At 47.4% G+C, this 12,500-nt stretch overlaps 1 protein-coding gene across 1 annotated transcript in view; it reads left to right on the top strand.

The window, feature by feature from the left end:
- The window catches only part of LOC133108073 (SH2B adapter protein 2-like), a 24,748-nt gene that overhangs the window by 6,243 nt on the left and 6,005 nt on the right, over positions 1-12,500 (top strand). Inside the window, exons 2-7 of the mRNA XM_061217491.1 lie at positions 2,500-3,342; positions 7,117-7,218; positions 7,712-7,803; positions 8,916-9,016; positions 9,122-9,280; positions 9,407-9,612. Coding sequence (XP_061073475.1) covers positions 2,548-3,342; positions 7,117-7,218; positions 7,712-7,803; positions 8,916-9,016; positions 9,122-9,280; positions 9,407-9,612 — 1,455 coding nt within the window. The 5' untranslated portion in view covers positions 2,500-2,547. The remainder of the gene's footprint in view (positions 1-2,499; positions 3,343-7,116; positions 7,219-7,711; positions 7,804-8,915; positions 9,017-9,121; positions 9,281-9,406; positions 9,613-12,500) is intronic.

Here is a 12,500-nt window from a genome sequence, read left to right as displayed (position 1 = left end):
GCAGAGTGGAGAGAGAGGGAGGGTCTATGTGTGGGATCACCCATATTGGGAGGTCACACTTTATAGTAAGGTTCATGAACTGGCATTAACTAATGTAGTTATTAAAAGGAATTAATCATGTACAAATACATTCGCAGAATTGTACAGGTGAATTTCTCAGTAGTAGTTAGTTAACAACTACATTAGTTCATGGCAGTTCATGGAATCTTATTGTAAAGTGTTACCAATTGGGATAATCATTCACCATATAATTCAGTGAGCCTGTGGTCTTCAGTACTAATTTGTGTGTGAGTGTGAGTGTGAGTGTGAGTGTGAGTGTGAGTGTGAGTGTGAGTGTGAGTGTGTGTGTGTGTGTGTCTGCGTGCTGGTCATGTGTCAGAGGGATGATAAAACTTTAATGCAAGAGACGGAAACAGCTGATCAGCTCATATTCCTGTTTATTTCACACATTTTGTTGAAATACATTCTGTTCTTCTTTTTCTCTGCCACAGATAGTGAGAATAGAAAGTGTGGCTTTGGCAACACAGTGATGACCTCACATAGCAGTTACAGACACAGTGATGACCTCACATAGCGGGTACAGACACAGTGATTTCCTCACATAGCGGGTACAGACACAGTGATGACCTCACATAGCGGTTACAGACACAGTGATGACCTCACATAGCGGTTACAGACACAGTGATGACCTCACATAGCGGTTACAGTTACTTTGTGAAGAGTCTGCACTAAGCCGGTCTGACAAGCTGACAATCCAGTTTTTTTCCAAAAAATGACAGTAAATCCACTTCTATAGAAACTTCTGGAAAGCCAATGCTCGACACTGTGGAGAGGGATTATGACGGGCAGAGTGTGATGGTAATCATGCTTACTTTCAGACACACACACACACACACACACGCACACACACACGCGCAAACAAATACATGCATACACACACACACACACACGCACACACACGCGCAAACAAATACATGCATACACACACACACGCAAACAAATACACACAAACACACGTACATGCGCACACACACCCTTTTAATTTCCTTCCTACGTTTTGTACATCTTAAATGCTCCTTGCTTTCAACAGTCATCAAATACTAATTACTACCGCCCCCCCCCCCCCCCCCCCCGTTCATCATAAAGCCTAACGATCCTCCACCTGCTGTTAACTCTCCCCCCAACGAGCCACTCTTCACGAGGGACGATTAATTGGAGCACTTTCATATTCATGGAGAAGCGCTGGAACTATGTGCAGAGTGGTGCACACACACACACACACACACACACACACACACACAGTGTACTGTGCTGTACACTAACAGGCTGGGATATGACAGCACGTGTGTCTCTCTCAGCAGATTAAGATAATAACCGCCTTGTACACAAGCACCTGTAACCTAGTGGCTATGGTGCTTGACCTGGGGGTTCAAGCTCTGGTGTAGCCATGATCAGACACGTGCAGCTGGCCTTTGAGCAAGGCCCTTAAGCGGTTGGTTGGAAACCAGCTGTGTGCGTGTACATAGTCATCACACTCCCACCCTGGCGTAGTGGAGCCAACCAATCACAAGCTGGCTTCTCATGTGGCCCATCATGGTCAACCAATCGCATGCCAGCTTCTCATATTGCACGGCGTGACGTGCAGCCATGAGTGTCTCACATGTGTCTGCTGTTTTTGTTGAACTCGAATAACAACGAAAGTGTTTATTCATGTGACATTCAGCTAACCTGGGAGGTCATCTGAGATGTTCCGCAGGTCGTCATGGTAACAGGGAACGAAGCGTGCAGGGTGAGGTATCGTGTAGCCAGTCGGATGTACGCAGGTGATGATCCAGTCAACACGTCTTCCTGTGCCTCGTCCTAGGGGGAAAGGGGGCGGTGTCCGAACAGGCCCAGATTGCTCTGCTCTGTCCACAACCTCTGCTCTCTAAATTTAAACTGTCACTCCAGGGCTAAAACATAAAATCATTATTGTCTCTCCACTGCAAGGCCCACAGAATGTTCCCCCATTAACTGTGGTGATCTGTGCTGCTGCCCCGCGTTTGGACTGGGTTTGCCCTGCGTTTGGACTGGGCTTGGCTCGCTTTAGGACTGGGATAACTCTGCATTGTGGCACTGTAAATTTGCTGAGACATCATCGGCTAGCCTGCCGTTTTGTCTAATTGGTGTTAGTCTCACAGTACACAGCACAGTCAACGTTTATGGCTTGGTGATGTGTGATTGTTGCCACCGGAGATGATCACAGTTGAGGGTCAGTCAGAGTTTCACTTCATACGAGAGTGACTTTTGCTTTATTCAACGATCTGGTGTCATGGGCGTCATCGTTCTGGCAATCGCTGAGATGAGATTTGCATTGAACTTTGACCCCATCGCTGGCTCAGCTGTCCCGACAACCCTATTATGGAACGTTCTCATCTGTAATGAGGTTCTAAGCGCAGCGTCATCGGAGGTCTCTCCAGGACCCGGGTTTTAATACGTGTGTGTGTTTACCATCCGCAGCGCAGTGAGTGGTGGTAGCCGTGGTAACCGGGGGACAATGGCGCAGTGATGAATGGGGACGCCCCCCCCAGCAGCGCCGATTCGTCCTGCCCCCTCCCCGACTGGCGGGAGTTCTGCGAGCTGCACGCCCGAGCCACCGCCTCCGACTTCGCCCACAAGTTCCGGCGCTTTCTGGGCGAGAACCCGTGCTACGCCTCGCCGGGCGCCGACGTGTCCTTCTCCCAGCACTTCGCCCGCCACTTCCTGGACTGCTTCACGGCCGAGCTGAGCCACACCCCCCCCTCGGGCTCGCCCGCCGGGCCCAAGTCCGCCATCGTCCCGTTCGCCGGCCTGCAGGGCTGCCCGCTGCTGCCCTACGACCTCTACCAGCGGCCCAAGGTCACGGGGGCGTCCAGCGAGTCTCTCGACAGCATGGACGGCGGCCAGGCCCCGCCCCCCGGCCACAAGGCCCCGCCCCCCGGCCACAAGGCCCCGGCCCTCGGCCAATCGCGGAGCACGGAGGACGTGTCGGGGGCGGGGCACCCCAAGGCCAAGTTTAAGAAGGGCTTCTCGCTGCGCAACATGAGCCTGTGTGTCGTGGACGGCGTGAAGGAGATCTGGCACCGCCGCGCCTCGCCCGAACCCGCCGGCCCCCGCCTGCGCCTGTCCCGGGGCCCCGCGGCCGCGCTGCGCCCGGAGCCCCTGGAGGTGCAGCGGGAGGGGGCCCTGCGCTTCATGGTGGCGGACGACGACACGTCCTGCGTCAGCGGCGCGCAGTGGCAGAAGTGCCGCGTGCTCCTGAGGAAGGCCGGGGCCCACAGCGAGGGCGAGCGCTTCCTGCTGGAGTTCTACGTCCCGCCCAAGGTACGGTGTGTGTGTGTGTGTCCCGCCCAAGGTACGGTGTGTGTGTGTGTGTGTGTGTCCCGCCCAAGGTACGGTGTGTGTGTGTGTGTCCCTCCCAAGGTACGGTGTGTGTGTGTGTGTGTGTGTCCCGCCCAAGGTACGGTGTGTGTGTGTGTGTCCCGCCCAAGGTACGGTGTGTGTGTGTGTGTGTGTGTGTCCCGCCCAAGGTACGGTGTGAGTGTGTGTGTGTGTCCCGCCCAAGGTACGGTGTGTGTGTGTGTGTCCCGCCCAAGGTACGGTGTGTGTGTGTGTGTGTGTGTGTCCCGCCCAAGGTACGGTGTGTGTGTGTGTGTGTGTGTGTGTGTCCCGCCCAAGGTACGGTGTGTGTGTGTGTGTCCCGCCCAAGGTACGGTGTGTGTGTGTGTGTGTGTGTGTCCCGCCCAAGGTACGGTGTGTGTGTGTGTGTGTGTGTGTGTGTGTCCCGCCCAAGGTACGGTGTGTGTGTGTGTGTCCCTCCCAAGGTACGGTGTGTGTGTGTGTGTGTGTCCCGCCCAAGGTACGGTGTGAGTGTGTGTGTCCCGCCCCAAGGTACAGTGTGTGTGTGTGTGTCCCGCCCTCCACAGGTTTAATCACCGCCACCACCATCATCATCATCATCATCATAATAATACTAATCATCATTATCACCATCATAATCATCATCACCATCATCATCACCATAATAATACTAATACTAATCATCATCACCAACATTATATTAATAATAATCATCATCATAATAATTATTCAATTCAGTTTTTATTTGTTGTGAAGATAACGGCCTCTTCACTATATGATTAAGGCTAGCACACTGCTGATGGTGTAAATGTGTGAGTGAGTAAGGCTAGCACACTGCTGATGGTGTAAATGTGTGAGTGATTAAGGCTAGCACACTGCTGATGGTGTAACTGTGTGAGTGATTAAGGCTAGCACACTGCTGATGGTGTAAATGTGTGAGTGATTAAGGCTAGCACACTGCTGATGGTGTAAATGTGTGAGTGATTAAGGCTAGCACACTGCTGATGGTGTAAATGTGAGTGATTAAGGCTAGCACACTGCTGATGGTGTAAATGTGTGAGTGATTAAGGCTAGCACACTGCTGATGGTGTAACTGTGTGAGTGATTAAGGCTAGCACACTGCTGATGGTGTAAATGTGTGAGTGATTAAGGCTAGCACACTGCTGATGGTGTAAATGTGTGAGTGATTAAGGCTAGCACACTGCTGCTGATTATTACCGTGTGTTTAAAGCAGGTGTGCAATGAGCAGGAATGAGGTCACTTTGTCGGGCTGAGGGCTCTTCTATGTAAAATATGAAAGTCACTTGTTGCAATTTTTTTAAATGTTCACCTCCGATGGCTCCAAATTAGTGGCTTTGGCACATTTTTAGAGCACTTTTCACAGAAGACCGTCACAAAGACACATTGCAGAGTAACAGAAGGGGGAAATACCCGTCTAGCCAAATGCATGTACCTCTCCTGCATGCCACTGTTGTAATGTGTGGTTATTTGCGTTACTGTCACCTTCCTGTCAGCTTTGACCAGTATGGCCCTTCTCCTCTGATCGCTCTCATTAGCAATGCGTTGCTGCTCACAGAACTGCTGCTCACTGAACTGCTGCTCACTGAACTGCTGCTCACTGGATGTTTTTGGGAGCCTCACTTTCACTGCACTCCACCATGCAGACTCTAGAGACTGATGTGTGTGAAAATCCCAGAAGATCAGCAGTTTCTGGGATACTCAAACCACCCTGTCTGGCACCAACAATCATTCCACGGTCAAAGTCACTTAGATCACAGTTCTTCCCCGTTCTGACATTTGGCCTGATAAACAGCTGAACCCCTTGACCACGTTTGCATGTTGCGTGCATTTTGTTGCTGCCGCATGATTGGCTGATTAGCTATTTCCATTAACGAAGCGGTCACTTGTCGGTTACGGGATCATTTGTGAATGAATTGCAGCGTGTTCTCGTCTCAGGTTCGTCTGACAGAATCGATTTCGTCGGCCTGCGCTCCGTCCTCTTGGCCTCTTTATTAAGTGCACTTGTGTGTCTCTCCAGACGAGAGCGTCGGCTAATGCCTAATTATGAATGTAAATGACTTCTCGGCCGATGCTCATGGCGGCCAGCGTGATGCGTTACTGAGGCGTGTCGCGCACACGGGTGAAACAGGAAGTGCTTTCGGCTGTCCTGCTCCACTGGGTCACACAGGCGTCAGTCAAAGGTCGGTTTTTGAAAATGCTGAGAGGGGACCGGCTTTGTTCCCCAAAAATGCACAAAATGACCCACACTCACCATATATGTTTCTTCAAATGCATTTATATGCTTTTTAATGTATTGTATTTAATGTATATTTAGCATGTTTTCCCTGTGATTCACTTGAGGCCTGTCCAGGGTGAACTTTACCCAGTGCATGCTGGGATAGCAGGCCTCTGACCAGGAAGAAGCGGGTTGGATAATGGACAGATTTAATATGTTACTGAAAGCTTATGTGACAGACATATTAATACAATAAATATTTAATGTAATGTTTAATAAAAATTTAATGACCATACATTTAGCATGCCAAATGCACCACCAGTTTGTTCTTTTATGCATTGCTCATACATATAAATATATGGTTTCTGTACTTCCTCTTATATTCTATTCTATGATTCATACGTTTTACAGTGTAATATAATCTCTTACATCTATAATATTTTACATTATATTATCTTTTTGCTGTGGGAAAGCCCTGTGAGTCACTGACATAAGTGCTGATCTCCTGGGACTTTCACGCACAACGGTCCCGAGAGTTTGCAGAGAATGGTGCGAAAACATCCAGTGAGCAGCAGTTCTGCAGGCAAAAATGTGTTGTTACTGAGAGAGACTGCCAGACTGGTCAAAGCTGACAGGAAGGTGACAATAACGCAAATAACATTACATTACATTATTGGCATTTGGCAGACGCTCTTATCCAGAGTGACGTAAATAACCACACATTACGACAGTGGTGTGCAGAAGAGCATCTCTGAACAAACGACATGTTAAACCTGGAAGCAGATAGGCTACAGCTGCATAATATACAAAATAAGTCAAATACATACCTAATAAAGTGCTCACTGAGTGTTTATAACTAACCTCAACTGATGCCCGAATCAGACAGAATTTAGTCTGAGCAGTTTTTCACCCAGATAGCCTCAGCCAAACTGTAGTCTAGCACTCAGATGAGCAGACTAGTGAATGGTTCTAACGCACAGAAATGGGATTTGGGGTTGTACAGATTATATATGACCATAAATTGTACAGGGTCCCATATTCCATCTGTTATGAGAACTACATCAGGGCATGGGTTGACCGAGAGATGCACTCATCCTAGCTGGCTCATGGGCTTGTGGTACAGGGTATGGCTGGGAAATGTAGTTTTAGTAAAGAAGTCTTTGGAATTTGGAATAGTCGTCGCATAGGACAGACTATGACAAGGAGGTACTTCTTAACTGTTCAAATATGAATGCCTGCTCAAAATTCAAAGAAAGTTCAGTACTGCCACTGTTGAAAATGCAATGTTTGACTGTGAACCATCTTTGAAAACTCAATTAAGGGGTGTGACCAAGTCCAAGACTGTGGACGCGGACACTGCACATTAACACAGCCCCGGGGCCTCCTGTGGTTCAGCAGCAGTGAGGAGAAGAGCTACACAGGAGCTGAGCGTCTCGCGGCTTATGTATCTGTGGCATGTACTCTGTTTCATACGAGATGATGGTGAAAACGTTTCTCCCCAGTCCTCCAAGCCGAAAGTGTGCGTCCCCCTGTCCGCCATCGTGGAGGTGCGCACCACCATGCCCCTGGAGATGCCTGACAAGGACAACACCTTCGTGCTGAAGGTAGGGCCCCAGATACCCCCACACTGCCCCAGATACCCCCACACTGCACCAGATACCCCCACACTGCACCAGATACCCCCACACTGCACCAGATACCCCCACACTGCACCAGATACCCCCACACTGCACCAGTACCCCTGCAGCTCAGGACCAATCAGCAGTTCTGTGCAGAAGGGTGTGGCCTGAGGGGCTGTTGCTTTGGGGAGAGGGGGAGAGGCATGGAAGGGGGCTTGTTTTGTTTAAAGAAACTGTGTGTGTGAGTGTGTGTGGGTGTATGTGTATGTTTGTGTATGTGAGTGTGTGTGTGTGGGTGTGTGTGTGAGAGAGAGAGTGAATGTGTGTGTGTGTGTGTGTGAGAGAGAGAGAGTGAGTGTTTGTGTGTGTGTGTGTGTGTGTGTGAGAGGGGGTTGTTATTATTGTTTACTTGTGAACATCAGTGAGAACAGTGAGAACAGTTTGGGCTGAACGTGCTGATTCTGTTTACCTGTTGCAGGTAGAAAATGGAGCGGAGTACATCCTGGAGACGATCGATTCCCTGCAGAAGAACTCGTGGGTTGCGGACATCCAGGACTGCATGGACCCTGGGTGAGAACACGCCTGTGTGTGGAGGTCTGCAGGTCTGTTTGTTGAGTATTGTGGCTCAGTGAATAGTATCAGTGTGTAAAGGTCAGTCCAGCAGACGTGTTGCTGTGTTATAAAGGCCAGCATCCCTGCAGGGCCCAGGTTAACCCAGGACATCAGCCTACACATTTTCATCAAGTGCAGACTGACTGCACAACTGGGACTCATGTGCTATTACAACTACTGTATATCTGATGTGTGTGTGCATGTGCATGCGTGCCTCTGTCTGTATGTGTCTGTATGTGTCTGTATGTGTGTGTATGTGTGTGTGTGTGTGTGCGTGTGTGTATGCATGTGTGTGTGTGTGTGTGTGTGTGTGTGTGTGTGTGTGTGTGTGTGTGCGTGTGTGTGTGCGTGCGTGTATGTGTGTGTGTGTGTGTGTGTGTGTGTGTGTGTGTGTGTGTGTGTGTGTGTGTGTGCGTGCGTGCGTGCGTGAGTGTGTGTGTGTGTGTGTGTGTGTGTGTGTGTGTGTGTGTGTGTGTGTGTGTGTGTGTGCGTGCGTGCGTGCGTGCGTGCGTGCGTGCGTGCGTGAGTGTGTGTGTGTGTGTGTGTGTGTGTGTGTGTGTGTGTGTGTGTGTGTGTGTGTGAGTGTGTGTGTGTGTGTGTGTGTGTGTGTGTGTGTATGTGTGTGTGTGTGTGTGTGTGTGTGTGTGTGTGTGTGTGTGCGAGTGTGTGTGTGTGTGTGTGTGTGTGTGTGTGTGTATGTGTGTGTGTGTGTGTGTGTGTGTGTGCGTGTGTGAGTGTGTGTGTGTGTGTGTGTGTGTGTGTGTGTGTGTGTGTGTGTGTATGTGTGTGTGTGTGTGTGTGTGTGTGTGCGTGTGTGTGCGAGTGTGTGTGTGTGTGTGTGTGTGTGTGTGTGTGTGTGTGTGTGTATGTATGTGTGTGTGTGTGTGTGTGTGTGTGCGTGTGTGTGTGAGTGTGTGTGTGTGTGTGTGTGTGTGTGAGTGTGTGTGTGTGTGTGTGTGTGTGTGTGTGTGTGTGTGTGCGTGTGTGTGTGAGTGTGTGTGTGTGTGTGTGTGTGTGTGTGTATGTATGTGTGTGTGTGTGTGTGTGTGTGTGTGTGTGTGTGTGTGTAGGGACAGTGGAGATGACATTGAGCTGACTTCCTGTCCCCATGGCCCGCCCCCGAGAGAGTCTCCCATGGTCTCCTCCTGCAGCTGTGAGCTCCTGTCTGAAGGTGAGCCCCGCAAGAAGCACAGCACCTCCTCCGGGAGTTAAGCCTGCGGACAGTGCACCTCCTGTAGGGCAGCATTGCCCTAACATCTGCTGTTTATCTGGACAGGAGTACACAGAGCCCCTGAGAGGCTATGCGCAGCTGCCACTGACTACAGCGCCCCCTCTGGTCGTGGCCGGGACTGCACGCTCACACAGCACCCCTCCCACATCCCTCTAGAGCGCTTCCTCCAGCTGGCAGAGGCCCAGGGGCCCAGCCCCCCCACCGGTAAATCTGCACTGCATTATGGGAGGTTTTTTTTTTTTCTAATGCTGGGGACATAGACCTTCCAGAAAATCAGTACGAGACATTGTCGTTTGACCTTTGACCCTGTGTGCGTTGGCGTTTGATCAGGGGCTCAGACGGAGGGGCCCCCGGAGACGCAGGGTGACCCCAGCCTGGCGGGGTACCCCTGGTTCCACGGGACGCTGTCGCGGGTCCGGGCGGCCCAGCTGGTGCTGGCGGGCGGGGCTCGGAGCCACGGGCTCTTCGTGATCCGGCAGAGCGAGACTCGGCCGGGGGAGTACGTCCTCACCTTCAACTTCCAGGGCAAGGCCAAGGTGAGCCCCCCCTCTCTCACCAGGGACACCGAGGAGAGCCACGGCTTAACACATGTTTTAGTCTTGGAATGAGACTTAAGATGTCTGTCTTAACAAGCATTTTAGTCTTGGAATGAGACTTAAGATGTCTGTCTTAACAAGCATTTTAGTCTTGGGATGCCTGTCTTAATAAGCGTTTGTCTTGAATGACACTTAAGATGTCTGTCTTGACAAGCATTTTAGTCTTGGAATAAGACTTAAGATGCCTGTCTTAATAAGCGTTTGTCTTGGAATGAGACTTAAGATGTCTGTCTTAACAAGCATTTTAGTCTTGGAATAAGACTTAAGATGCCCTTCTTAACAAGCATTTTAGTCTTGGAATGAGACTTAAGATGCCCTTCTTAACAAGCATTTTAGTCTTGGAATGAGACTTAATATGCCCTTCTTAACAAGCATTTTAGTCTTGGAATGAGACTTAATATGTCTGTCTTAACAAGCATTTTAGTCTTGGAATGAGACTTAAGATCTCTGTCTTGACAAGCATTTTAGTCTTGGAATGAGACTTAAGATGTCTGGCTTAACAAGCATTTTAGTCTTGGAATGAGACTTAAGATGACTGTCTTAATAAGCGTTTGTCTTGAATGACACTTAAGATTTCTGTCTTGACAAGCATTTTAGTCTTGGAATGAGACTTAAGATGCCCTTCTTAACAAGCATTTTAGTCTTGGAATGAGACTTAAGATGTCTGTCTTAACAAGCATTTTAGTCTTGGAATGAGACTTAAGATGCCTGTCTTAATAAGCGTTTGTCTTGAATGACACTTAAGATGTCTGTCTTGACAAGCATTTTAGTCTTGGAATGAGACTTAAGATGACTGTCTTAATGAGCGTTTGTCTTGGAATGAGACTTAAGATGCCTGTCTTAACAAGCATTTTAGTCTTGGAATGAGACTTAAGATGACTGTCTTAATAAGCGTTTGTCTTGAATGACACTTAAGATGTCTGTCTTAACAAGCATTTTAGTCTTGGAATAAGACTTAAGATGCCCTTCTTAACAAGCATTTTAGTCTTGGAATGAGACTTAAGATGCCCTTCTTAACAAGCATTTTAGTCTTGGAATGAGACTTAATATGTCTGTCTTAACAAGCATTTTAGTCTTGGAATGAGACTTAAGATGCCTGTCTTAACAAGCATTTTAGTCTTGGAATGAGACTTAAGATCTCTGTCTTGACAAGCATTTTAGTCTTGGAATGAGACTTAAGATGTCTGTCTTAACAAGCATTTTAGTCTTGGAATGAGACTTAAGATGCCTGTCTTAATAAGCGTTTGTCTTGAATGACACTTAAGATGTCTGTCTTGACAAGCATTTTAGTCTTGGAATGAGACTGAAGATGACTGTCTTAATGAGCGTTTGTCTTGGAATGAGACTTAAGATGTCTGTCTTAACAAGCATTTTAGTCTTGGAATAAGACTTAAGATGCCCTTCTTAACAAGCATTTTAGTCTTGGAATGAGACTTAAGATGCCCTTCTTAACAAGCATTTTAGTCTTGGAATGAGACTTAATATGTCTGTCTTAACAAGCATTTTAGTCTTGGAATGAGACTTAAGATGCCTCTCTTAACAAGCATTTTAGTATTGGAATGAGACTGAAGATGACTGTCTTAACAAGCATTTTAGTCTTGGAATGAGACTGAAGATGACTGTCTTAATGAGCGTTTGTCTTGGAATGAGACTTAAGATGTCTGTCTTAACAAGCATTTTAGTCTTGGAATGAGACTTAAGATGCCTGTCTTAACAAGCATTTTAGTCTTGGAATGAGACTTAAGATGACTGTCTTAATAAGCGTTTGTCTTGAATGACACTTAAGATGTCTGTCTTAACAAGCATTTTAGTCTTGGAATGAGACTTAAGATGCCCTTCTTAACAAGCATTTTAGTCTTGGAATGAGACTTAATATGTCTGTCTTAACAAGCATTTTAGTCTTGGAATGAGACTTAAGATGCCTGTCTTAACAAGCATTTTAGTCTTGGAATGAGACTTAAGATCTCTGTCTTGACAAGCATTTTAGTCTTGGAATGAGACTTAAGATGTCTGTCTTAACAAGCATTTTAGTCTTGGAATGAGACTTAAGATGCCTGTCTTAACAAGCATTTTAGTCTTGGAATGAGACTTAAGATGACTGTCTTAACAAGCATTTTAGTCTTGGAATGAGACTTAAGATGACTGTCTTAATAAGCGTTTGTCTTGAATGACGCTTAAGATGTCTGCCTTGACAAGCATTTTAGTCTTGGAATGAGACTGAAGATGACTGTCTTAACAATTGTTTTAATCTTGGAATGAGACTTAAGATGTCTGTCTTAACAAGCATTTTAGTCTTGGAATGAGACTTAAGATGCCTGTCTTAACAAGCATTTTAGTCTTGGAATGAGACTTAAGATGACTGTCTTAATGAGCGTTTGTCTTGGAATGAGACTTAAGACGACTGTCTTAACAAGCATTTTAGTCTTGGAATGAGACTTAAGATGCCTGTCTTAACAAGCATTTTAGTCTTGGAATGAGACTTAAGACGACTGTCTTAATAAGCGTTTGTCTTGAATGACACTTAAGATGTCTGTCTTGACAAGCATTTTAGTCTTGGAATGAGACTTAAGATGTCTTTCTTAACAAGAATTTAGTCTTGAATGACACTTAAGATGTCAGTATTGACAAGTGTTTTAGTCTTGGAATGAGACTTAAGATGTCTGTCTTAACAAGCATTTTAGTCTTGGAATGAGACTTCATGTCTGTAGTGCAGGCTTAGCAGTGGGTTGAAAGAACACAACAATCCACTCAACAGGACATTCAGTCTCTCCCCAAACACTAATGTCAGGAATTTGGGATTCCTTCTTCCTCTGCTGTATTCTGTGACG

Source organism: Conger conger, chromosome 13, assembly GCF_963514075.1.
Source record: "Conger conger chromosome 13, fConCon1.1, whole genome shotgun sequence".
Classification (NCBI taxonomy): domain Eukaryota; kingdom Metazoa; phylum Chordata; class Actinopteri; order Anguilliformes; family Congridae; genus Conger; species Conger conger.
This window is presented reverse-complemented; position numbering and strand designations above follow the sequence as displayed.